We start from the raw sequence: 27,264 nt of genomic DNA, 5'->3' as shown, positions 1-27,264 counted from the left end.
ATTGTACAAACATGATATTATATCTTACAAACAATATTCTTATATTGTAATAAATGAATGAATGAAATATTTATATTTGAGGAAGCTAAAGTATAAAAATTACATAAATAATATTTTTAATCTTTTTTTTTTTTTTTTAATCAATTACTAGACATTTTAGGCAGCCCCACATTGGGGTCACGACCCTAAGGTTGAAAAACACTTATTTAAGATTTAAAAAATCATCATCCATATCTAAAAATAATGTAAAATGCAGTTATTGTCACCAAATGTAGATTTGTAGTTGTTAAACACACTTTAAAGAGAAATAAATAAATAAGGTGCGCTGTCCCTTTAAGTCTGACGTCACCGTGACGTCAGGCGCGGAGGGCGGTGCCGGCCTGTGAAATGTCAGGGAGGAATGGCGCTCGGCGCGGTATTTTGAACAATCGCTTTTTCCTTCACTCGTTTTGGCCTGGAAACCCGCCCCAGCGCCTCATTCCCGGGTAAGCTCGACCCCACCGCTCCGGCCTGGCCCCGGGTCCACCGGCTCTTCGTGTCCGGCCCGGAAGCCTCGCTTACCGGGCCCGGACTCAGTGTTGGAGGTGTAATGTTGTGCTAGCTAGCTCGGGTTAGCAGGCTCAGCAAGTTTGTAGGAACAGTTGTTCTGATCTGTGGGCTGATGATGAAGGTCCTGAGGAAGAGGAGGAGGATAGGACAGACTTAGACTGACATATGATCAACATCTGCATTAAAACATGGTGATATTACACCAGTATTTAGCTCATAAATCACTCACATCAGTCATATACTTTCTGTTTGAGGCCTGTTAAAGTTTATTTACTGTCTATTTATTATATTAATCACAGCTGTTTTATAAAAAAAATAAAAATAAGACAAAGTGCCACAGGTTAAATAGTTAACTAGTTCAGTTTGTTTTGTTGTTTTAGTTTTTATTGATATTTTCTCTCACCTTTGTTCCTGTTGATACTATTAGATCTTGAGATCAAAGATTATTAGATCCAAACTGTCCTACAATGATCCGATTAGATCAGATTCCCTTTGTTGTTGTTTGACTGGTCTTTCGTTTTTGTTTATTTAATGTTTTTTCTTGTATATTTAGTTATTGTGTGTTTCAGGGTTTATTTTGTCTCATTTTATTCTAGGGCTGGGCGATTTGGCACAAAACTCATGTCTCCATATTTTTTTCATTGCGATATATACGATATAAATCTTGATTTTTTTTTTTTTAATTCGAACAAAGTCTTACCAGAAAAACAATTCTGGGTTAAATTTGCTGACGCAAAATACCACACAGGCACATTTATTAACAACAGCTGCACAATATGTGTCACTTTAGTTATTTTCTCCTATAGGGGACAGCACATGTGAGTGAGTTCTACAGTGTGTCTTGTTTAGATGAAGGTCTGGGTTAGAACACACATCAGTGATTGTCTAACTGAGCTTTATATGTTCACAGAAGTAGTGAAAGCAGTGAAGGAGTATTTTAATAAAAAATAAGATATTGTAATTTTACATATCACCAAAATAGAAAACTCAATATATCTTGAATCTCAATATATTGCCCAGCTTTATTATATTCTGAAAGTACAGCAAGCTGGTACCAAACGCTTTAAATATTAGTTTATTTTGTTATTGTTGACATATATAATTGTCATATTTTTTTGTGTTTTTTTTCTTCTTTGTGTCTTTTTGTTTGCATTTTTCAGTGTTTATTACAGTCCTTGGTTCATTGTATTTTTTTTATATTACAGCATCAATTCTAACTGTGTATTAGATTTAAAGAGTTACAGTTGAAGAAAACGTAAAACAATAGCTACTGTACAAATCAACATAATGATGATGGAGGTGGAAAAACTACCATTTATTTATCTGACATAGACAACAAAACAAATTAAAGAAACACACAAAACAACTAAAACTTACACCAAATGACTCTAAAAACTCGAGTCGACTGTAAGAATATGCAACAAAAACATAACAACAAAAACAAACAAACCCATTGTTATTTCCTGTTAATGCTCAGATTGGTCATTATTTTAAATAGTGACATGAATGTTGTGGTTCTCAAAAGGGGGTACACGCGATGGCACTGCAGAGGGTAGGGTACCTGAGAGCGAAAAGTTAACAAACTAAAGCATTAAAAAATATAGGATTTTATGGTGTTTATTTTTTTAGTTTAAAAAAATGACAATTATAATAATGCTGATGGAAATGATCTTTATTAGAACATGAACTGAAAATCTAAGAATCACTGGATGGGGACGACTGGAAATAATATGAACTATTAGGGATCGACCGATATACGGACGGCCAATGTTCTTGAGCTGATACTACTTTTGATCAAATAATAAAAACAGGTGATGTAGAATGACAACAAGTAAAGAATTTGTTTAAATATATTTATTAAATTTTGCATTATAAAATACAGAACAATAACGCACGACAAAAAGAAAAAACACACAAAAACTAAATCCCATACCCACTCCCACCCTCGCTGTCACCATTATAGATAATGAACTGACACGCCACATAAAGTTCAACTGTAAATAGTAAGTACAAATATAAATAAAAATATTTAAAAAATCAATAGGAAACAGATATTGTTGGCTTATCAACGTATACTAGAAATAATTTCCACATCTTAAAAAACTTCTGCTGTGAGCCACGTAGTGTGTACCTTATTTTTTCTAGTTTAATATTACAGACAATATCTGTAATGCGTCACAGAGGGTATTATCAAATCTTTCCATTTCAAAAGAATAAGGCGACGAGCGAGCAAAGTGCTAAAGGTGACCTCCACCTTATGGCCTCCTATTGGAAGACACAGGTCTGCAGAGATGAGCCCAAACAATGCAGTTATAGGGTTCAGAGTTATCTTAACTCCCAACACTGTGTATAGCACAAGAATATTAACCAAATATTAAAAACAGGTGATGTAGAACAAGTAAAAAAAAAACATTTTCTGCTTTCTGTAAATAATGCGGATTAGCAAACGCAGCAGCCCGCATCGGTCGGTCATCATGCCGATAAACGTAAAAACACAAATTGGCCGATAATATCAGCTGGCCGATGTATCGGTTTATCACTATAAACTATAGAAATATATCTGTTCAGAAGGCACTACTGTTTTATTCATTTTCTTTATAGAATGAGATTCTTTAAAATGTGTGTTTTTACTCATTTATTCCATCATTATGATCTATAGATGTTTTTATTATAATATTCTGTGTAAAATGTAGTCGGACAAAGGGGGTACATGGATTCAGAAATAAGAGAAAGGGAATTGTGAAGAAGTTGGAGAACCACTGCACTAGAGAATGAAATTCACTTCATGGAGGAAATAAAAATAACAGAGAAATAATAAGATAAGATAATCCTTTATTGATCTCACAATGGAGAAATTCACTTGTTACATTTGGCATAAGATCACTCAGGGTGTGCAGAATATACAAGAAATGTGCAGACAGTTAAATAGTAATGAATCTTTATATTAATCGTCATAGGACGGGGACGGATCTGGATAAGCATAATGCTTTTTCCGTCGCCCTTTCCGGCATGCAAAAGGACAAAAAAAAAAAAAAAAAAAAAACAATGATGTGATTCTGCTCTGAATGTCAAAATCAATTTCTGTGATTGCAACCATGTCGGAAATGAACTGAATAAATAAAAAAATAAAAAAATGATTCAAGTCACAGATTCATCAAAACTCCCCAATATTTGCAGGTGGTTTGGGCTTTTTGTGTTGATAGTTACACAATTGAAGTAATTTTCAATCGTAAATAGTCAAACAGTCTCTTTAATAAAAAAACAAAACTTGCAATTTTTAACAATTTCACAAAATTCCCACAAATTGTCTTTTTTTTTTAATTTTTTTTAAGATTGGTCACAAAATCTAAAAAATTGTATATTCAAGATTCTAGAGGTAAAAATGCTTGGATATTTTGTGGTTAACATTTCAAAATATCAAACTTTGTTACACTAAGTGGTAGGGCTGCACGATCATGGTCAAAATGTTAATCCCTGTTATTTATCATGTTAGAAAAAAAATCTGTTTTTATTACGCTACTTTTAAACAAACAATATGTGTAGAGTTTATAGTAAAAATAAAGCTTTAAATAAGAATTATGCTTAAAAAATTAACCCAAGAATTTAAAATGTTCCAAAGACTAACAGTATAAATACATGAGAGCAGAGCCTGTATTTTAAATATAAATATTGATCAGATAAATTTAATCGTGTCAACCAAAATCATGATCACGATTAAAATTTGATTAATTGTGCAGCCCTACTTAGTGGGTTGCAAAGTGTTTTACAGTTAAATACACTGATAACTTTTATAAGTGGAAGTGCAAACTATGATACAATATTTAGTTCCTCAACTTTTTCTGGGTCAAAGTAAAAAATAAACGGAAAAATGATGCGGAAGTTGCTATTTTACGCTGAGTATTCCTTTAGTGCATGTTTTGGGAGAATATCTCCAATTTACTCACACTTTGTCTCTATAAACACTAGGGCTGTGGAAAAAAATCAAATTAAATCTCTTTTTTTTTTTCTAAAAATCAATTTATTTAATTAATTTTTTCTTTCTGATAATCAATATTTTTCTTATCATATTTTTCACTTTTTCATGGACGTGTGTTTTCTATTGCTGGAGACATCGTCTCTTCTCAGTCCAACTATGGGCATGTTGACCAGCTCCTGTTCTTACAGAAAAACCTTGAAAATTGTGTCACTTCTGCACCTCCATTCCATAGATATAATATTAATAATAATAATAAATAGGATATTTTGAAGCATAGTTTTGACTCAATTTGTTCTCTGAATGATCAATATCTTCTGATGAACATAAACAGCAACTTGATTTTTCATCTCTACGTTTAATTTTGATATTAACTGGTAGAATATCGAAATATCTTGTGATATCCTGATAATATTGTATCGTATTGCAACATCCTTGTAAATACAGTACTCACCTCTAATAAACGCAAGGTCAGGGACATGGAATGTCAATTCTCGATGCACAATTTGACAGAATATGTCGTAATATTAAGAACTTCACCTAATGAAATGGAAATATCTATACATTTATGTGACATGAACTAAACCCTCACCCACATGTTTTTGGGACCATTTTTAACTCTTGTTAGCTTTAGCAAGTGTAGCAAACGGCTGGAGGTCAAATCTCATTGAAAATGTGTCGTGATTCCAGTGCATGTTTGTTTCAGTGCATTTCTGCTATTAATGTCAATAGTTAACTCCATTTACCGTATTAAGCATGATTCAGGGAAAAACAGCCTATAATGACATTTGATTAGGGCAGTGGTTCTCAACCGTGGAGTCAGGAGGACCCCATTTAGAGTCATGAGACACTGGGATGGGGTCACCACCAGATGCCTTCAAGAAACTAAGAATTTATATTTTTAGCAATTTCAGCCCATTTTTGCTTATTTTTACCCTTTTTTGCATCTATGCCAAACTCACCATATTTTAACCTATTTTCATCACTTTTTCTTGCCATATTTTTGCTCCTTTTAATGTATTTTTGCTACATTTCTCCCATTTCTGACACTTCTACATCACATTTCAATGACTTTTCTACACATTTTTTCTACTTTCCAGACATGTTCAGCACTTATAAACCATTTCTACCACTTTTACACTTAATGTCACATGTTGACCTATTATTGTCACTTTTAACCTCTTTTCACCATATTTTTTGCTTATTTTTGCCAATTTACCCACATTCACGATTTGTCATGCCTGTTATTTGCCAGTTTAAACTAATTGTTCCAATATTGACACTTTGAACCCTTTTCACCTCTTTTTCTGTCTGTTTTTATCCACTCTAATTTACAACTTTTAACCATTTTCTGTGGTATTTAAAATCCCATTTCACCACCATTTCCACCATTTTTGGTCACTTTGAACCATTTTATTAGTGATTAAAACCAGTATTTCCATCTTTAAGATGACTATAATAATAATAAATGTTCCTGGATAACAGTGGATATTATTCAGATGAATAAGTAAATGTGGTTATCACAGATTCATAGAACAATGGACCATCATTTTACTGACTTTATGGATGGACCCCAAAAATCTCTCCCCTTTATTCCCCCCTTATAGATGGTCCTGTCTCCACATGACTGTTCTTCAATGTTCATGTCTGTGTTCAACCACCTTCAGATACAGTGGGGGTCCCTGCTCTATGGAACCTTTATTTTGGGGGTCATGGGCTGAACAGGTTGAGAACCACTGGTTTAGGGAATAACTAGAACTAAAAGGAAATGTGTAAACTAACAAACACTAAATGTTAACTCTCCTTAGGGGAAGTAGAGATTCTTTAAACTAGGCTTTACAGTAAAGTTATATGGAATTAAACAATATAGTGAGAATCAGTCAGTCTGTGGTGTTATTTCCCTGCTGAGCAGTTTCTGGTACTATCTGCAACATAATAACTATAGGCTGTTATTGTCATACTTTGTTAGTTTATTTATTTATCTTTTTGTAGTTAGACTTAATTTTTTTTTTTTTTTCCTCATCTTCTCATGTCATTGTTTTCAGATAAGATGTAATGTGGTTACTTATCAAGTTGTGAGTTTTAAATTCTTTGTCTTTATATTTTCTCACGGTTATTGTGGCTTTGGTAAAAAAAAAAAAAAAAAAGTTTTTATTTTGTTACCCAATAGTTTTCTATTTATTGATCACATTTCCGTATTTAATGTTATTCTATTTCTCCTTGTAAATATGTCTTTTTTGTTTCGTTTTTTTAATTATCATTTAACATTTTTTATTTTTTTTTATTTTTTTCTTTTGTTCTGTGTTTGAATTTTGGTATCACTTTGTTCAGTGTAACTTTTAATATTTATTTATTTATTCTTAGCTCAAATCAGTTTTGGTTGTTTGGTTGCCTTTAAATGGCCATGTTGAAATCAATAGAACCCATTCACGATGTTAGGAAAAAATGGTCACCAGATACTCGTGTTACCAGTGAATCTGAAACACCGGTAATCCAAACGCGAGTCTAAACGGTTGCTTTTATCGATATCTTTAAACTTTAAACGTGATATTTATAACAATCAATTTACTATGATTATAAGCGTGTGATTCCTGTGGCACGTGCGGACGTTTAGATGTGCAGTTGTTGCTAACGTTTCGATAAGTGTGATGAACAGAAATGCATCCCAGCTGACTGGTGATTCACAGAGCCCTAGCATTGTTTACGTTGTCATAAAGAGTTGTTTTCAGGCGCCGGTGCTACTTTGCGGTATTTGTAGACTTTGCGTAGACATCCTAATGCCTTAATCAAGGTCTCAGTTTAATATGAACATCTGTATTAAACGATTATTAATGTTATTTATCGGAGCTAAGTGTTAGCCGCCGAGCTAACGGAGCTGATGACGGGGTAAAAATGGCGGATCTTTCGAAATTCAAGCTGAACTAAAACGGGACAAGAAGCAGATTTTCGCTGAATATATTGCGTGTTTTCTTTAAGATTGCAGCCGTTTCATTTACCGGTCGTGTTTGTGTTGAGTGTGTGATAGTTTGTGAGAGTTACACGTCGTTAAATGCGTGTTTTAGTGAAGAAGTGTTGTGTTTTTTGGATGCAGTCCAGCTGTCAAAGGTGAGGAGCCTAAATATTAGCGATCAGGTGATAGACATGGATTAAAATGCACACGTTGTTACCTGTAGTTTGTTTTATTACACAGATATACACTTGTTTTTGTGTTATTGTGTTTATTTTAGGGAACGTTCTGGAAAAAGTGCTTCAAAATATGCAGTTTTTATATGTTTTAGTGTGTTTTTGTCTTTGTTATTAACATTCCATCTTTTATTGCACTAAATTGAATCTGTCAGTTTTTACTACAAAGGTTGGGGTCGATTATAATTGTAATTGATAATTAATGACAATTATGGTGTAATTATAATTTAAATTGTAATTTAAAACTGTGTTGCCGTTGTAACCATAATGTAATTGTAATTGAGTTCATATAATTGACTTTGTAATTGAAATTACCATGGACATTCTATAGAAAATGTCAATGACTATTTATTTATTTATTTATTTATTTTAATAAGGACAATACAATTTTACAGAGTAGAAATACAATGAATATAACTGATGTTTTCATAAGATATACTTTGTAAACCAGAATAAGTTAACAGAACTATTAAAAAAAAAATAAAAAAATTGAGGCCATCAATTGCCTCAATTTTTTAAAGTTGATTAACTTAAAAGTCAAAATTTAAAAGGTTGTATAACTGGTTACTTGTACTGTTTGATAATGGTTAAATTAAAGTGCTATATGAATTACTGTAAGTTTATTTTTTATATAATCCTTATTTGAAACAACAGAAATAACAGGACTTTATCATTCTTAGCATGTTATTATTTAGTTCTTACACCACCATGACATAATTAAGTTTGTAGAACTTTTTCTATAACTTTGAGTATGAACTACTTAATCTATTTAATAATTTAAACGTTCAAGTTTACAATGTAATGGTCAATGCACTAAAATGTAAAGATGCTAAAATGACCGTATATACACATACAATCATCACAACGCTATATGAATTGAACTTTGGTAATTGAGAACATAATTGTAATTGACTTTCAGGTCAAAATAACAATTGGAATTTATTTGTAATTGTAGAAAATATCGGACTGGAGGCAGCCCAGAGAGGGATACCTGGACAGGGAGGGAAGAGGAAAAATAAATCAATACATTTAAAATAGAAAAAAAGAGGTGCAGAGGAGGACTGTGGATGGGGTCCCCCTCAGACCCTCCCAGTGTCTGCTGGGTTCTTACCTGGCCCCTTCAGTTCACCTGGGCGCCAGGCTCCAGGTTGAATCATTTATCCCCCTTTCTTAGTTTTTGAAAAATATATTTATTTATTTATTTTTAATTTCTTGCCTTTTCTTTCCTCTGTTCTCTCAATTTTATTATATATATTTTGTAAGTCTATGTATATATTTATATATCTTTCATTTCCCCACATATTTGTCTATTATTAACTTGTTCTTGTCTCCTCCCCTCACCCTCTAATAGCACAATATCATTACTATAGTTATTATAATATCACACACACAAACATATCTGGTCTGTGGTAACATGTCAGCATTTTTTCTGTAACTGTCTCTGTCTTTGTGTTGTATGTGGCAAAAAATACATTTAAAAAAAGAGGAAAAAATACAGGATTGCCGTAATTGTAATTAAGGATGGATAATTAAAAACCTAATTGTAATTGAAAAATGTAGTAGATTCCAACCCTGGTTAATAATTGTCTTTTGTTGTTGTTTACTTTAGGGGGAGCAGATAGTGGGGTGTTTGTAGACATGGACGTGGTTTCACCAGAGCTCAACAGCCTCCTCCCCGATGAGATCATGGACACTGAGGCCATGGAGAAGGTCGTCCCTTCTCAGCCCGACGGGACCATGGGGGTCAAACCGGAGCCTTTGGACCTGACGGTTCCCATGGAGACGGACTCGTCTTCAGAAACCCTGAACATTTGCTCAGACGTGGCTGCCCCACAACCAGCTCTGAGCACGGACTCCCCCCTAACCATCAACCCTGGAGCTTCCTCCAGCGTCTCCATGGCCAGCAGCATGCCGTCCTCCATCATCACCCTGAAACCGGTCCAGGCCACATCCGTCGCCACCACCAGAACCACGGACAGCGTGACCGGGACCAGCGTCTCCACCAGCGGGCTGCAGAAGCTCACGGGCCCCTTCACCATCTCTGCAGCAAACCACCAGATCATCCTCAACAAGGTGGCCTCATCACAGGCCACAGAGGCGGGGAGGGGTGCCGGCACCACGCCGCAGATCATCAAACAGGACGGCCAGAAACTTCTGTTGACAGCGATCGGGAAGTCGGTGCAGCCGTTTGTGCTGCAGCTGCCGCACACGGGCAGTAAGCCTGTGGTTTCACAGGCCGCAGGAGACGCTAAGACGCAAACGCCACAGTTTAAAGTGGTGACCATCGGTGGGAGGACAGAACTCAAATCAATCGTAGGCAACGCTGGGAACCAGATGTCCACGTTACAGGCTCAGCATCTTAAGACTGTTCAGGTAAAGGTTGACGTTTGAAAAGAGACGGAGGAAGGTTTTCCTCTTGCAGCGTCAGGCCTGGAGCTGCTTTTACAGAATTAAACCACAGAAGAAGAACTGAGCAAGAGCTGTTATTAAAACGGGTCAATGACGTCACGTGACAAGAAACAGCATTTCTTTCCGTTAAGAAAGGTTTAAATGCATAGAAAGAAAAGATATCATATATATGTAGTTCCTCCATACAGTATATATGCATTCACTTTGAATTATCATGTGGTGCAACTTTTCACCCACAACTTCTGTTTCAAAAACCTCTTGAAAATTAATCTAAGGCTGTGTTGTAAATGTCCCTAACGTACTATCCACTACAAACTCAATGAGTATATACTGTCTACTATATACTATTAGTGTGATTAGGATGATGAGCGTTCCCACTGAAGTATACTTCCAAGTTTCCCAGGATGCATTTGGAACCTACAGCATTAATAACCTGAAGCACACTGAGGCTAAATATCTCTGATTCTCCACCTTTGAACCAGTGGGCGTGCACTGTAGCTGTTCCTACTCAACGTTCTTGAAGCCAAAATACTACGCTTAGGGGCGCAACCATTTTGCAATTTTGGAGCCAGAGTCTGCGCAGTAGGATGTATGGTAACAAGCCCCGCCCACTTAGCGTACTGCCCTGATGACTTGAGATGCGTGTGGGTGTGTGTTCAGTCGGTGACAGGGTAGAGAGAAAGAGAGAGAGGGTTGATCACTTCTTTACCGTCTTGGTTCACTCAGAATGTGTTATGATCAGAAGTTACTGTGCTTTTCAAGAAGTTAATCGCTTTAATTTTGCCCCGATAAATTAAGGAAGTTGTACAGCCTCCGCTGCAGCCGTCTGCGCTGAAGTGGGAGGGAGCAGGGAGGGGCTGCAGCTTTTGCTCTACAGACAGTGAAGGACGAGGGATTTGCCGCTAGAAATTGCTTGAAAAGTTCAAATATTTCAATCACGCAAGTTGCTTAAGGGGGGATATCTTGAGGTTGCATCATTTACATTGATTTTAATGTGATTTTGTCGCTTTTGTCACTTCAGTCGTGTTCGGTGTTAAAGCACCTTTATTAAGTATTTTTCCCACTGGACATTCTACCAACATCTTGTTCAGATCAAAGAGGTTAGAACAAAACCACCATATATTTACACTCAAATATTTAGTTAAATGGCGTCTCAGCTTTCCTTCACGACATAACTGCTATTCACAAAGCGAGCTACGCATGATCCGCGGCTGTCAATCATCGTCATATGACTTCAAATCCTGTTTTTCAACCTCAAAAAACAAACCTCACAGAAAAATGATCACTTGAACACAACGTAGGAGCTCTAAAAATAAAAGCTTCACTCCACCGGTGAGCTTGTCCCATCCATTTTCATGCTGGGCTACTGGACTCAAAACGCTCTCACTTTGTTGTTGTTTGTCTTCTTGTTGTGTACACTAGTTAAAATCATCCTCTGCTATTCGTGAATGGATCTGGCTGAAATTTGGTAGCTATAATCTATGGATGTGTACGTATCGACGCTCGGAGCTCGATTTTTGATTTGGAGCCCAGGAGGGCCCCAAGAGGCCCCAAAAGTAAAAGAAGATACAAAGTCGATTTCTCATTTATTTGCGAGTCAAATATCACAACGGTCGGTGGTACCGAATAATTGGCAGTTTAGTATGAATATTCTCTATGAATGAATATGATGAGACGCTCGGAGCCCTTTTTTCCCAGGGGCCCACCCTCTATTTCCGGTAATTTCCAAATTCATGGTAACATAGTCGTTTTATATACTGTATATCGCTTCAAAAGTAATTCAACATAGATTATGATTATGCCTCGCAACATTCGATTAGGAGCCCGAGCCCCCCCCACCACCATTTTTTTAAGGCGGTTTCCATTGAAGTTGTTTTCTCATTTATTTCTGTCCCATTGATGTGTGAATGTGAGTGAGCGAATATGTAAAGCACTTTGTGACCTCTGCCTATGAAAGGTCCTACAGTAATAAACATTACTTACTTATTTGTGAGTCAAACATTGCGTCAGTTGGTGGTACCGAATCACTGACACACCAATAAATGAATGGGGCCCATTTCACAGAGGGCCCCATTTTTCAAATGACTCCTCCTCCGTTAATGTTCATTGATTCAAGCTGTAATTTGACATGGATATTCTATGAGCGGATGTCAAGAGCCTCTCTGAGACATTTTTGAAAAGGGGGTGGATGGGGGCCTACCCCCTTTTCCGGTAACTTCTAAATTTTTTGGAACATAGTCGTGTGATCTATCTTTTCAAAGGTAATTCAACATAGTTTATGATTTTACGTCACACCATTTCATTTGTTTTATTCAGTGGAATCGAGTCATTTCACTGAATTCTCGGGAACATGGTACCTGCTGTTCGGTGCGAAGACATTCCGCGGGCCCGGCCGTAGTTCATCAGAACTTGTTTTTACAGTCTGTGGTTTGAAAGTTCTGAAAACATTTGAAGTGATAAGTGACCAAGTAGAATATCAACATGTGCTCATTTCATCCATAAAACTTACGTAGACACATTTCTTTCACACATTTCAGAGATCTGCAGCCCTATTTACAAAAGACATTAAAAAAAAAAACAAATGGAAGAGATGCTTTTATTTGAAAACATTTGGATGTTCGATTTTTAACTTGAAGCTGGTCCCAGGACCATTTTACGTTCTGCTCCCAGTGCATCATGGGACGTTGAGTATGACTACTGTGCCCATCGTGCATACCTAAAAACTGTCCCCCTATAGTATACATCCTGGTATTTCTTACGTACTCAATCTATTCATACTATCTAATTTGATCGCGCTACACTTAGTATGAGTCGTATGTTGTTATGAGTAGTACGTTAGCATGTCATTTACAACACAGCCTATATATATTTATATATGTTTTGTAATTCCTTCATATATATGCAATCACTTTGTATTTAAAAAAATGTTATTTTATCATGTGTTGTGACTGTTGAAGTCACAAATCCTGCAGAGTGAAGGACTTTAGGGTGGGAAGCCTTTAACAGTTCGTGATTTACTCGCTAACTTTAGCCACCAGAGCATGTCAGTGCACTGTTTAAGGGAGACTAAAGACTCCTCAGGAGAGCACTTCTTCTCTGCTTCATTGTCTACTACCAAACCTCAGAGTTGGAACTCTTGCTTTCTGCGATCACAACTGTTTTTATCCTCTTCCTGTAAACAAGAGGTTTACATCGACATCTTTAACTTTCCTGTTTTTTTAGAGCAACCAAAAGCAGCAAAAGTTGTCATTTTGACTGAAAAAGCTACCAAAAGTTCTAAAAAGCTACTAATTTATGTAAAAAGCTACTAAATCATCTAAAAAGCTGCTAAATTATCTTAAAAGCTACTAATTTAGTAAAACGCTACTAAATGATCTATAAATCAGGCTGAATGTTTCATTTCAATAGAAAACAATGGGATGTTTACAGGCACATGATTTCAAGATGGAGGAACACAGGCTTTAAATCTGTAAAGTAGAGACATTTTTAAAAGTTAAATAAATGATGCATGATAATGTTTGTTAGGCATAGATCTACTAATAAGGACATTTAGAAGATTTTGATTTGAGAATCACAAGCAGCAGCTTAGACGTGCATCATTATTGTAGAAAAGAATCTTAAGCTCCTACAGATACAAACCCATCACCTTCATCATAACGATCCATTGTCTTCACTCAGATCACTAAGAAAACTCCAGTTTCCTCAGCGGCGCCGATCAAGTTCATCGTCACCAAGGCGGTAAACAGCAAAGGTCCTCAAACGTCGGTCGCTCCCGTCATCGCAGGTCAGACGCTGAAATGTTATAAACCTTTTGTTTCCACGGTGACGCTTTTTCTCACACTTGAGTTTTTGTGTTTTCCAGGACGTGTTCTAACCCAGACGTCCCCCCTGATGACCCCTCGGACCATCACTCTGACTGAGTCTCACAACACCAGCATACCGGGCAAAAAGATCGCAATTTCACCGCTAAAGACTCCCAGCAAGGTCACACACACACACTGATATATAATCTAGTGAAACTATACATTTCTATTTTTCATTTCTTCTTCTTTCTTGGTTATTGGCGTGTTGCAACCATCTTGAATAGGTGCATATCACCTGCTACTGTACATGTTTTATTTCATTACTTTAACTGATCGTTGTTGTCCTATTTCTCATTTAGGATGGAATATGTAACTATACAGTGGAACGACCTATCCATGCATTCATTATTCTGCAGAATAATCTATCAAAAAATGAAAGTGTGTATAGTTTTGAGTAAGAGGGAAAGCATATTGACTTCTGACTTAGCTGGGAACTTAATTACCGTCATTTATCAACTTTGCGTGAAAACAAATGTAAATCTGAGTGCACATGTGGTCTTATGACAGTACCAACGTGGGACTTATGAAACATTGATATTTGACTAATCTCAGAATACATATTAATGAATGCAGCGGCTGAATTCGATCGTCATTAACATGTCAAGCCCTTAAATATTCCTGGTTCAGAGGCCTGAGCGGGGACGTCTGCCCCCCTGTGTGCGCTGCGAACAATTACAAAGCACTGATTTTGGAGACACACACGGAAATATGATGTTGATATCAGCCTCACTCCACACGCTTTAGGCAATAAATATCACGTTAAAAGAAACTAACGCTCAAAACGCTTTGAAAAAGCCTTAAAATGATTATGTAGTGCCTTTGGCCAATTACACCAAACGCGTTTTGGGCGTCAAAATCGCACCTCACACACGTAGTTGGACTCTTGTGCTCATTGAATCAGTACGCTTGTCACCAGCGTCGAAGATGCTTGGGACGCCCGTTTAGGGGAGGGGCTTCTCTGTTGCCGGTGGTGTTCATTCAATGGGTGATATTGTGGTGTCCAGTTACGTTCATAATTCACCCAGTGACTGTAAAGTGGTGGAATATTGTGATGAGAAGGTGGTGTTTCCGATCGGATGTATTTGGTGTAACTCAGTGTGTGCACTGTGATGTCAGAGGGTTGTAGAGAAGTGTGGGTGAATGGAGAATAAAGTTTAGAGTTCCTTGCTGAACACGCGGCTTTCAACTCCCGTTCATCGACTCTACATTATCTAGAGAGTGGCTCGGCTTTATTTGTGCCTCGGCGCCGTTTTTGGATTCACCAGAGCTGCGCTCGAACGAGAGTCACTTTCAGCGCTGCTTCCGTTTTTCCCGTGCCCAGTTTGACGACCTGCTGACCTGCATCGGTGCTAGCATCTCCTACCAGGACCTCAACTACAGGCGCTCTATTCCAGCAGAAGAGCCTGTCCATCTGTCTCATGTTAGTGTTTTTTCCCCCTTATTATTCTGAATACGTCATGGTTGGGGAACGCTCCTGGTTGGTTGACGTGCCGCGATATGCCCCAAAAGTTCAACAATCCCAACTCCAGTGTCGGCCAAGTTGGAGGCACCGGACGCACGTGAAAAGTGTCCGCCGCACGAAAAGCTTCAAAATGCGGCGCACAGGAGGCGCGGGACGCTCAGCGGGACCTCCGGCGCTCCCTAGAAGCGCGTCCACCATATATCGTGAATGTACACCTGCCGCTTTCGATGCTCATTTGTAAAAGTTTATGGTGTACTTCACATTTTTAAGCATGGATAAGGACCTTTTTCCTCTGCATTAGATCCCAGTGAACGCAGATTATCTACACAAGCTCAAACCTGACGTGAAATCTGATCGTAGCGTATGCATTTGCATGAATTTGGTCAAACACACGTCGTACACTCTGATCTGAACATACAAATAGTTGATAAATTACATTAGATTTGTTATCAATAACACAGTAACCAACATGTATAGTTTGTTGATGTCTGATTGTACTCTGGGGCCAAATGAAAAAGCGTCTGGTTTCCACTCAGTAGACACTGCTGCTAGCCCTGCTGTCATTTTCACTATCACGTGATGATTTCCAATGTGCTGACTAATTTGACCTATAAATTAAATAGTTTTTGGTTCCTGCAGGTGACTGTGGTATCTGTGGCGTCTCCGACCGGCAACACATCTCAGAAGTCGGTAGCGCTGCCCGTTAACGTAGCGCTGGGACAGCAGATCCTCACAGTGCAGCAGGCCACGCCTGGATCTCCAGTAAAGGTGGTGACGGGGCCGAGTCCAGCACAGGTAAGACCAGAGATCTGCTCTGATCAGGAGCTGATCAATGAGGCCTCCTGATCCATGAGTTTTTTATGGTTTCCAGAACATCAAACCAGTGCAGCCAGTAGCGGTGGGCGGAGTCAGCAGCTCCCAGTTTAAGACCATCATCCCTCTAGCTACGCAGCCCAACGTGCAGCAGATCCAGGTCCCAGGAAGCAGGTTCCACTACGTGCGACTGGTGACGGCGACCACGGCGAGCGGCCCCAGCACCAGCTCGGTGCAGACGGGTGAGTCGGAACACTGAGACGCTAAAAAACAAACAAAACAACAACAACAACACACTTTACTCTTTGTCCCACAGCCAAACCCATGAGCACAGGAGCCGTCAGGATGTCGGTACCAATCGTTCAAGCAAAAACTGTCAAACAGGTAACGTCACTGTTTACATTGATTTATTTTACATCATTTTTATCTATTAAAATATTACATTATTTTGCTATTTCATTATTTCATTTCAGCAATTTAATTTTGTCTTATACAACTTTTTTCAGGAAATTGAATTTTAATTTTACTTTGATCTCCTGACATGTTTCGACTGTCAACTGTCAGTCTTCCTCAGAGGCGCCTCCTGGTCGCTTTGATGTGTCTTTGAGTTCTTTTTGGGGGTGGCCAACTTGACAGTTCTGTCAGGCTGGCCACGCCCCCTGCCACCCAGCAGTGGAAACCTGTCAGGAGATCAAAGTTAATTTCAAAATATATTTCCTAAAAAAAGTTGTCTGAATAAATGAAACTTTAACATATCATTTATTATTAATTTTATTTTTTCAAGATTTATCTAAACAATAAACATATTTATAATTCAGTTTATTATTAAAGTGCTTCATTGAACAATAAGATTAAAGTTTGTTTTACACATCAAAAAATAGTAGAAAAAAGACACAATGGGAAAACATTATAAATAAATTATTTGAAACAAAAACAAAAAACATTTCATTTTTTCAACCCTATTTAAATAATTTTTCAATAATTTAAAACTAAATGTACATAAAATATTTTGATCATTATATGTAGCTGTGAATGGTTTGTGAATTTAAATGATTGTGTGAAGCATAAAAGGCTAAATCTGCTCCCTACCAGATGATGGCGCCAAAGCCTCTGCCCTCAGCAGCGCACGTGGTGACGAGTCCTCAGACGCAGCAGCGCCTCATCATGCCGGCCACGCCCCTCACTCAGATACAGCCCAACTTTGCCAACCTTCCCCCGGGCACCGTCCTGGCCCCAGCGCCTGGAGGAGGGAACATGGGGTACGCTGTGGTACCAGCACAATACGTCACACAGGTCTGTGGGCACCGGTTACTACGCCATTATCAAATCACTACCTGCATTATATGTTTCACTAATATTTATTAATAGTCTTGTTTAATGAATGACAGAAATGTGTAGTTTCCATGAGGCGAGTTGTGAATGTGTTAGTGTTTCCTGTTTTCTCTCACAGCTCCAGCAGAACCCCTTTGTGACACTCGCCAGCAGCTCAGCTTTCCCTCCACTCACAGGGGTCCAGACCCAGGCCAGACTTCCTCTGAACGGGTGAGACGACGCGCCACATGTTAAGCACCGCGCTGTCTTTGATAACTCGCCACACGTCCTTTACTGCAGGAACGCTACATACACGACACGTGTCAATGTTAGAGCAGAAAAACACCAGTTTTATGGTAGAAAACCATGAAAAATAACATCGTTCAGTGTATTTATTAGTAAGACGAGGTCACAAATCCCGTGTTTTCCACTTTAATTTTTTTAATTCCTTTTTTTTTTTTTTGTCACCATATTTCCTCTCAGGGATCAATGATTTACTGAAGCTGATCGTAATGATTAAACAAAACTAAATGGACACAAGGATACATCAGTTGTTTTACCACTAGGGGTCAGAAGTTATCAATAACCTACGATGTTTCTACAATCTTTGTCATCGATGGTCTCGTCCAGAACATCTTTATTTACAGATCTTCTGTAGCTCTGATGAGATGTTGTTAGAATATAACATTCTAATAACGTTGCTCCAACAGACTTTCATTTTGTAAACCAGAAGTTGCCACTGAAACAGTTGTACTTGAGGTAGCTAGCTGACTGTGAATGTGTAAATATGAGGTACGAACAAAGGGCTGGAATAAAAAGAACTAAAGGACAACACGGGCTGAGTTATTCAGAATCAGAATCAGAATCAGAATCATCTTTATTCGCCAAGTGTATGTTGTACACACGAGGAATTTGACTCGGTCAACTGTGCTCTCTCCAATAGTGAAAACAATTCAATAATAAACAATCAACTAGAAGAGATGATAATAAGTATAAACATAAGTATAAATATAAACAGTAGTTAGACTATAATGTGCAAATAACAAGATGATAATAATAATAATAATAATAATAATAATAGTATAAAAAAAATAAATAAATACAAAATAAAAATTAAAAAAAAAACAAGATAAAAAGAAGGGAAAAATAATAGAAAAGAAAGGTAATAATTCTTAGTTAGTCAGACAGTCAGGACAGGGTAGTGCACATAATAATCGGTCCCCGGAAACATTTCCCCATAAAAAAACATTCTTTGCCTTACGGTGACGGCGTTTCATGTCGATTCTGTCCATTTCCGCATTTAACCGTTTTCATTGGTCGATTCCGTGATTTAGTCCATGATTCCGTTAACACGGATGTGCCCGTCTGTCAAGCCCCAAATAAAATGGTTAAGAAATCTGTGCGTCACACGCTACTATTCAGCCTTGCTTTTAACTCTCTCCACCGAAGGCCGAATGTGGCTTTTTTTGTAATATTCGGCCCTACTTTAAAGTGGTTTCCAGAGCGCCACAGTAACACTTTAATCAGTCTGGGTTCTCTCCTTACTAGGGATGTAATGATTAATCGTAAGGCAGTTAAAAATCGATTCATAAGTATCACGATTGATATCGATCTTTTGAAAATTGAATCGCAGTACCTTTTTTAACCAGCAGAGGTTCATCCAAAACTGTAGGCGGCGGGCGGAGTCTGCTAATACTTTCTTTCTGGCCGCCTTCTACTCTTAAATATGTTAATAAATGATTCCTTACCCCTTTAGCACCGAAAGAATATCTGTAATATTACATGAATATCTGTATAAGTCACGTTATTCTATTAGCTCTGTCTGCTAGCATAGCATCTCTTCTTCACTGCTAGATTCGCTGCATGCCAACCGACCACTGGGTTACCAGCGCCCTCTGCTGGTCCAAACAAATATCTGACGTAAATACAGGGCAATGACGTTTTTTTTTTTTTTTTAAAGTCCAATTGTTAAGGCACAAAATACATTTTCAGTTGCACTTTTAAAAAGAAAAAGAACTATTATGCAGTTTTGCATTGTTTATTATAGAACCAGAATTTAAATTAATAAGCTTCTTCTTCATTTGTATTATTCCTTTATTTATTTAATTTAAGATTTATTTTTAGTTAAATTGCATTATTTTGAATAGTTTATCAAGGAATTATTTTGACAATGAAAAATAAAAGGAAAATAAGACAGTATTTTCCCCCAAAAAATAAAGGAATACTTTTCAATCATCATTTGTCTACAGTCTCATTTTGAAAAATAAATCGTGAGAGAATCATATCGTGAACCCAGTATCGTGAATCGAATCGTATCCGGAGTTGAGTGAATCGTTACATCCCTACTCCTTACCAAAGACTTTGTGTAGTAACGTACACACAAATCCAGATACAGCTGATAATTCTCAGACTATCTTCATCCCTTTGTGTTGGTTCCCCTGTAAATGGTGAGTTTCAGTAATATTTCAGAAAAGAAACGATCAGATTTTCACTAAAATGTCACTTAAATGTCCTCCTGCAGACACAATAAACCCAACCTGACAACCAAGCTGATTTCCTCTTTGTGTTCTCCTCTCAGTTTTCCAGCTCCAGAATCCACCTCCCGGCCCAGAAAACCCTGCAACTGCACCAAGTCCCAGTGTCTCAAATTGTGAGTACGACAACTGATTCTTTTTAATCTGCTTCACAACAGACGTGTTCACACATGTCCATTTGTTCTCAGATACTGTGACTGCTTTGCTAACGGAGAGTTCTGTAGTAACTGCAACTGCAACAACTGCTTCAACAACCTGGAGCATGAAACAGAGCGTCTCAAAGCCATCAAGGTGAGCAGGGGGGACGCGGGACCTCAGGGACTTTCAAGACTAGAGACCTGACTCAGGACTTTACCTTAAATACTCTGGACTTGAGCTAAAAGAGTCAGTACTGGATCTCAAGGACTTGGTCCTTTAATCTGTACTCTGACTTCACCTCAAGGAGTCGGGACTTGACCTCAAAGACTCGTTTCTTGACTTTAAAGACTTAGTCCTTGACCTGTGAGCATCTCTGGCAGGAAGTGAACATTTTGTTTCTACGTGGCACCGACAGGTCTTACAGTTTTCTTTCACACGTTTGTCTGCAGACGTGTTTGGACCGAAACCCAGAAGCCTTCAAACCTAAAATTGGTAAAGGTAAGGAGGGAGAGTCGGACCGTCGACACAGCAAAGGCTGCAACTGCAAACGCTCGGGCTGCCTCAAGAACTACTGCGAGTGCTACGAGGTGAGACTCCGCCTCTTTGGATCTCTTTATCTTTCCAGTCATGTTTTGCTCACGTCTGTGATGTCATCCCCTGAAAGGCCAAGATCATGTGCTCGTCCATCTGTAAGTGCATCGGCTGTAAGAACTTTGAGGAGAGTCCGGAGCGGAAGACGCTGATGCATCTGGCTGACGCTGCAGAAGTGAGAGTTCAGCAACAGACGGCAGCAAAGACCAAGCTGTCGTCGCAAATATCCGACCTGCTGACAAGAACCGCGCCGGTCATGTCCAGCGGAGGCGGAAGGTACGACATGCACTCGTCCATCTTCTCCATTTAACACTTTAGAGTTATTCTTAGTTAGCCAGGCATAACAGATCGAACACTGAGCAGGTGAAGATGATTAAAGTTGATCACATTCTCACGGAGCGCCGCTGCACTACACGAAAAACCGACAGAGCTTTTGGGGGGAGGGCGGTGCAGCTAATAATCGGTCTCAGGAAACATTTTCCCATTAAAAAAACGTTATTTGTCCCACGGTGAAGGCGTTTCACACCGATTCTGTTCGTTTCCGTGTTTAACCGTTTTCATTGGTCGATTCCGTGATTCCGTTAACGCGGATTTGATATTGTCTTATATTAGACATATCCTGAAGTATTAAATCATCAGCTTGATCTGGTTTAATTATAGGAAATCAAAGAGATATTTATCAACCATAACTTTATGTAATTCATTATGTTATAAAATAAAGATTCATCAATAGTAAAAACACTAATGGAGTTATTTTTGCTTTTCATGTGCTTTTTTTAGAGAAAATAATATCAACTTAAGTGAGGAAATAAATGAATTACATACAGGAACACTAATAGAGTGACCCACATGCACTATTATATTCCATAAAATATCAGCTCATGAGCTGTTTGAGTCAGCAGACATTAAGTTGGAATTGTTTTATTTATTTATCTATCATTTTTATTTATCATGATTTTTATTCTTACCGTGATAAATACCAGAAATTATCGAGATAATTTTTTTAGCCTATATTGCCCATCCCTACCGTAAATACACATGACGCCATCAATATTTGCTGCTTTGAATACGACGGTAAAGTTGAAAGCTGTTATTTTTTATCTATTTTTAAAGCTTAATATATATCAATGTTTCATTTAACTGTATTTATTCAAACATTACATTGATATATCTTCACTTTAAAAAAATAAAAGGATAGAACGGCTTTTCATCATGTGTACTTGCAGTTCCTTCAAAATAAAATGCCATGTTGTGTTTTACGGACTGAAGTCGTTGAGTCTGACTTTTATTTTGAAGCCTGAGGCCATTTCATTTGACTGTGTTTCATCTGTTGGAGGTTTTGCTGAGTCATGAGTCTGATCTGATTAATGACAGAGGTTTTCCTGATGTCCTAAAATCTACACCGTACTGCACTCACGGATCTCCTACTTTTAGTGGAACATTTTCTAATGTTTGTGAGTCAGACGTTGAGTGTTTGTGCTCCTCCCTCAGGCTGCCCTACACGTTTGTGACGAAGGAGGTGCTGGAGGCCACGTGCGAGTGTCTGATGGAGAAGGCCAAGAGGGCGGAGCAGACCAGACAGTCTCAGGCCGAGGCCGAACGGATGGTTCTGGAGGAGTTTGGACACTGTCTGATGAGGATCATCAGCTCGGCGGCGAAAGCTAAAACAGACTGTGACTCTGTTAACTGTTAGGAGGAGGAGCAGGAAGAGGAGGAGGAGCAAGAGGAAGAAGAGTGGAAACACTGCCTCTCAGAAACACAAACACTCTGTGCTGTTGATCCCACGCTCCTCCTCACACCTCCACTCTTCCTTTTTATTCAGCCTGACTATAACTTTTTGATTTTAATGTTTTTAAAAAGAGTCTGTTTGTAATTTTTAAGTAATCGGTATATTTGTGCTTACGGTAGGCAGAAAAAACAGGTGTATCTTTTGATATTTATTTTGTAATCACTAATATTATGAGGCTTGTGCTAGTGCTGCAGCCGGTGCTTCATGACGCCAGGTTAGCGTAGCATTGGTGGAATGAATGAACGAGAGCTCATTAATGGCTACATGGACCTGTTCAGCGCTTTTTCTACTTCTGGTCCTGGTTCTCACACTGAGGTTCACCTGCTCGGCGGTCACACCTGGAGCATCTCCTCTAGAGTCCTCATCATGAATCAACACAAAACATGGTGCTGATTTATATCTCACTGTACATTAAAAACACAATGAACTCAAAACCTTTACCATGTGTCCTAAGATCTTCTAAGTGTTCTTATTGGTAGATTTGTCTAATTAAACAAATTATTATGCATATTCATTTAATTGCAATTTAAAAATGGGACTACTTTACAGTTTTAGAGCCTGTGTTCCTCCATCTTGAAATCACATGACTGATGATGTCATATGGCCCCATTGCCTGTAAACATCCCATTGTTTTCTATTAAAGTGAAGCATTCAGCCTGATTTTTACATCATTTAGTGGCTTCTTCAGTCACAATGACAACTTGTTGCTTTTGGTTGATCCCCCCAAAACTGTTTTATCCTCTTTCTGTAAACAAGAGGTTTACATCACAATTTCAACTTTTCCTGATTATTTAGAGCAACCAGAAGCAGCACAAGTTGTTATTTTGACTGAAAACGCTACTAAATGATGTCAAAAAAATCTACTAAATAATCTATAAATCAGGCTGAATGTTTCACTGCAATAGAAAACAATGGATGTTTACAGGCAGTGGGGCCGTGTGACATCATCAATCACGTGATCTTAAGATAGAGGAACACAGGCTCTAAAACTGTAAAGTAGAGGTATTTTAATTAAACAAATATAAAGCTAAATGTGTTTTGTTAAACATACATCTACTAATAAGAACATTTAGAAAATTTTAGGCCAAACTTGTAAAAACAGTGGAGGATCCTTTTAAAGCTGCGGTATCAAATTAAAAAAAATATCCAACAATAGATCAGGAACCAATTCCAAGGCCACAATCATCCAAGTATGTTATTTTTAAATGGGCCAGACATTAATAATTCACACCGTTTTGTAAAAGAAGCAACGCCTGATGCATCGGTAAGTGATCGCAAACTGGTTTTTACTCGCTGTGTTTCATAAAAAAAGGTTGATTGTGTTCTGAAAATAAGCCTCTGTTTTAGTCAACATCAATTTATATACAACAAATATTTAAATACAATAACTGGAGAAACAGTTTAAAAACAAGATGAATTTGATAAACTAAATGAGTATTAATGCACACTTGAAAATAACTGACACCCACTAAAATAAATAAATAGAAAGTTTAAATAAGATAAAGGAATGACATTTTTAATTAAATAAAAATGTGTTTTATCTTTTGCATTAAAATTACTCTAATAATTAAACCGATAAACTACCGTAAAACCCATCATTACTGCAGGTTTGGATTGAACTTTATGGGTTTCATTTTATTTACACATGAATTATAAATTTTAAAATAAGAGTAAAATATACAATCTTAAATGGTATTTTTTTTTTTTAAACCAAACAATATAAGAAAACTCAAGCTAATTTAAGTTTAGCATTAGCATAACTACCTACTTGATAATTTAATTGATTTAATTAAATTTTTAGCCACAAGCTAAACTTTTGCTAACTCATAGGAAGTTACGCCCATAGTCACATCTAAATTGGCAGGAAATGATTGTTTATTTCTTTGAAATAAAAACCTATACAGAAGGAAATTTAATTTAATATAGGAGCGTTAGCATTGGTCCTGTTCTATCCAGTGGGTGGCGGTAGTGCGCCTATCATTGAGTGCAAACTGCCAATAAACTCCAAAAAGAAGAAGAGTTTAGCTAAAGTCACGTCACTCAGGACCGCCTCCATGTCAATGCACATGCGCAGTAGTGACATGAATTCTCGAGTGTAGCTCGTGCAGGAGGGAGCTGTACGTCTGTACGTTTTATTTTAATATTTTTTAAATGTTAAGATTAGTTTAGTTGTTTTTCCTGTTCGTTTTAAACACTTATAAACACGAGTGGTTTGTTTAATTCGATAACCTTTTTAAATGAAGTTGCCGTCCGGAAGTACTGCTTCAGCACGTGGTTAATGACTTATAATTATGTAAGTACTTTGGAAATTATTTGTCATTTAATCTCTTTATGATACTGAAACCAGTCCCTGGCTTGATTGACTACGTAGTAGGGAAAAATATTCGTGTTTTAGCAGCAACTCCGTTTATAATATTACAGATTATCCGTTAATCTTACTTTTGGCTTTTTTCCCCGACTTTTTACATTAAATTTAACTTTTTCTAGGCTTTCAACAACTGAGCTTTCAATCGGCATTAAAACCAACGCAAGGATCTATATTTATATGCTCCTCCTGGCGAATAAAGCCATTATTCTGTATTATTTAATTGAAGTTGTTTTATTCACAGGTTTTCTGCTCTGAACAAACTCCTGTAAATTGGTTTCCAGGTATGTTTGAGTTCTAATGAGGTTCCTTTAGTCTTTTATTGCTCATCCCAATGATTATACCAATCACTACCCATCTGACCCAGTCTGGGAAAGATTAAATATGACTTTAAAATGAGGGTTTGGCTTTGATTTGACATGATTTCCAGTTGGATGTATTGTTTCACTCTATTAACACATATCTTTGTTTTTCAGGGTCTCTGACGGAGGATTGAGTTGGACTTTGTTCTCAAAAGAATTATAAATCACAGCAGTTTTAATTTAAGAAATGTATTTGAAATGGTATCAAATGTGTTAAGTTTTACTGTAAATGGATGCTAACCTGAATAGCTTTAAAGAAGTTTGACTTTTATAATAAAGTGTGATAATTGGATCTTATTTGACGATGTAAACTAGCCAGTTATTAGCAATTATCTAATTGTGTGGCGCCACATCTGATAAACAAGTATTAAGTTTTTATCTATACTCAGCAGCCATTAAAGTTGTTTTTTTAATCTCCGTAAAAACTGAGTTGTCTAAAATAAACGGAAGTCTTTCATTTGGTGTTTAGTTTCATTTCCTTTTCTCTCTTTATTTATTTTTTTGTCATTTTGTATATTTTTGGGTAATTTTCTGCATTATAGTGATTTTTTTTTTTTTTTTTTTTTTGTGTATATTTGTAGTTGTCCTGTGTTTTTGGAGTCACTTTATATCATTTTTTATGTCATACTGTATTTTTTTTTCTTTTCCGTGTATATTTGTGTGTGTGATTTTGTGTTTAAAGTTGTCCATGTTTGTCTCACTAATAAAAACTCAGAGTTTTTAATCATACTTTGTCCTTTTTTCATAACTTCCTTTGTTTAAATGATGGGCGTGTCTTCAGCCACTGAATCACAACATCAAACTCCTCTTTGAAATATATCGGTAAATGAAACAATCGATTTTATTTGTTTCCTCTTTTGTATTTTGTCTTTAAGATACAAATTTAATTGTTTTTCCAAACCGCAGAGACTGTGTGACGTAATAAAACCGTCCATGACGCCAATGATAAATGGACTTGATTTTCTATAGAGCTTTATCACCACTGAAACAGTCTCAAAGCTTTACATATCAGCTCATTCACCAGTGGGACAGGACTGACATGCAAGGCGCTAGTCGACCACTGGGAGCAACTTAGGGTTCAGTGTCTTGCCCAAGGACACTTCGACACATAGTCAGGTACTGGGATCGAACCCCCAACCTCTCGATCAGAAGACTACCACCTGAGCCACGGTATGAGAAAAATCATGTGCAATTTATTAACAATACTATACAAGTTTCTGTACAATTTATAAATCAGCCAAGAGAGAAAAAAACATTGTCCATTTTGTTCTTTATGGTAGAAATTTTCACCATCTCAATTATTATTTTTATTAAGTTAATATTTTACATTGACCAAAACAAATTAATTGCTGTGAAAACTACTTGACAATAAAACTTCTTATATATGGAGGTAGATTTTTGTCCATTATTCAATCAACAAAAAATAATAATCATAAATTGATATTTTCAAAGAAAAAACTGTTTAATTGCAATTATTTGTTTTGTTTTTTTTTTTGCATGTGAACACTTTTTATGCCCTTGTTTGAAAATATTTATTTTGATTGAAAAAAATTTTTTTCTTTAAATAAAACAATTGAATAATGAAGACACATCCACCTTCATAGATTTAAGCTTGTGATTAAAAGTTTTGTGCTTTCTAGACTTTGTCTTTCAATATTAACACTGTTTGTATGATGTGTTTAAACTTCATTTCTTATTCTTTTGTTTGAAAAAGCGATGCAGAAAAAATAGCCCTTTCTCTTTTCTACCACTAGGTGTCAGTATTAATCGTTAATGTTTAATAAAAGCTTATAAATCTTGTTTTAGAACAACATGAAACTAAACACAGGCCTTATTTAAATACCCGTGTGTTTATATTTTACTTTTCTCATAATTTGAGACGTTTTTTAGGTGAAAATGCCGTGTTAGCATGGTTAGCATGT

The 27,264-nt window shown here is 37.1% G+C and overlaps 1 protein-coding gene and 1 long non-coding RNA gene across 4 annotated transcripts; both read left to right on the top strand.

Annotated features, from left to right (window-relative positions):
* Positions 1 to 354: 354 nt before the first annotated feature.
* lin54 (lin-54 DREAM MuvB core complex component) lies at positions 355 to 23,417 on the top strand. Of its 3 annotated transcripts, none has more exons than XM_028463321.1 (14): positions 355 to 485; positions 9,315 to 10,078; positions 13,793 to 13,898; positions 13,977 to 14,098; positions 16,079 to 16,234; positions 16,311 to 16,494; positions 16,569 to 16,636; positions 17,345 to 17,545; positions 17,703 to 17,794; positions 20,142 to 20,213; positions 20,286 to 20,388; positions 20,685 to 20,822; positions 20,900 to 21,102; positions 22,318 to 23,417. In XM_028463321.1, exons 2-14 carry the CDS (start codon positions 9,344 to 9,346, stop codon positions 22,517 to 22,519), a joined length of 2,382 nt encoding a protein of 793 aa, XP_028319122.1. In that variant the 5' UTR covers positions 355 to 485; positions 9,315 to 9,343; the 3' UTR covers positions 22,520 to 23,417. The 3 variants fall into 3 exon arrangements, with proteins under 3 accessions (XP_028319122.1, XP_028319121.1, XP_028319120.1); XM_028463320.1 differs by lacking the exon at positions 355 to 485 and adding an exon at positions 7,205 to 7,451 and having other exon boundaries at positions 22,318 to 22,519; XM_028463319.1 differs by lacking the exon at positions 355 to 485 and adding an exon at positions 7,469 to 7,627 and having other exon boundaries at positions 22,318 to 22,519.
* Positions 23,418 to 23,647: 230 nt separating this feature from the next.
* On the top strand, positions 23,648 to 25,799 carry LOC114473620 (uncharacterized). The gene is made up of 3 exons (XR_003675274.1): positions 23,648 to 24,908; positions 25,225 to 25,264; positions 25,457 to 25,799. It is a non-coding gene; the product is annotated as an uncharacterized LOC114473620 (long non-coding RNA).
* Positions 25,800 to 27,264: the final 1,465 nt, after the last annotated feature.

The sequence above is a fragment of the Gouania willdenowi genome, chromosome 12 (genome assembly GCF_900634775.1).
Source record: "Gouania willdenowi chromosome 12, fGouWil2.1, whole genome shotgun sequence".
In the NCBI taxonomy this organism is placed as follows: domain Eukaryota; kingdom Metazoa; phylum Chordata; class Actinopteri; order Blenniiformes; family Gobiesocidae; genus Gouania; species Gouania willdenowi.
This window is presented reverse-complemented; position numbering and strand designations above follow the sequence as displayed.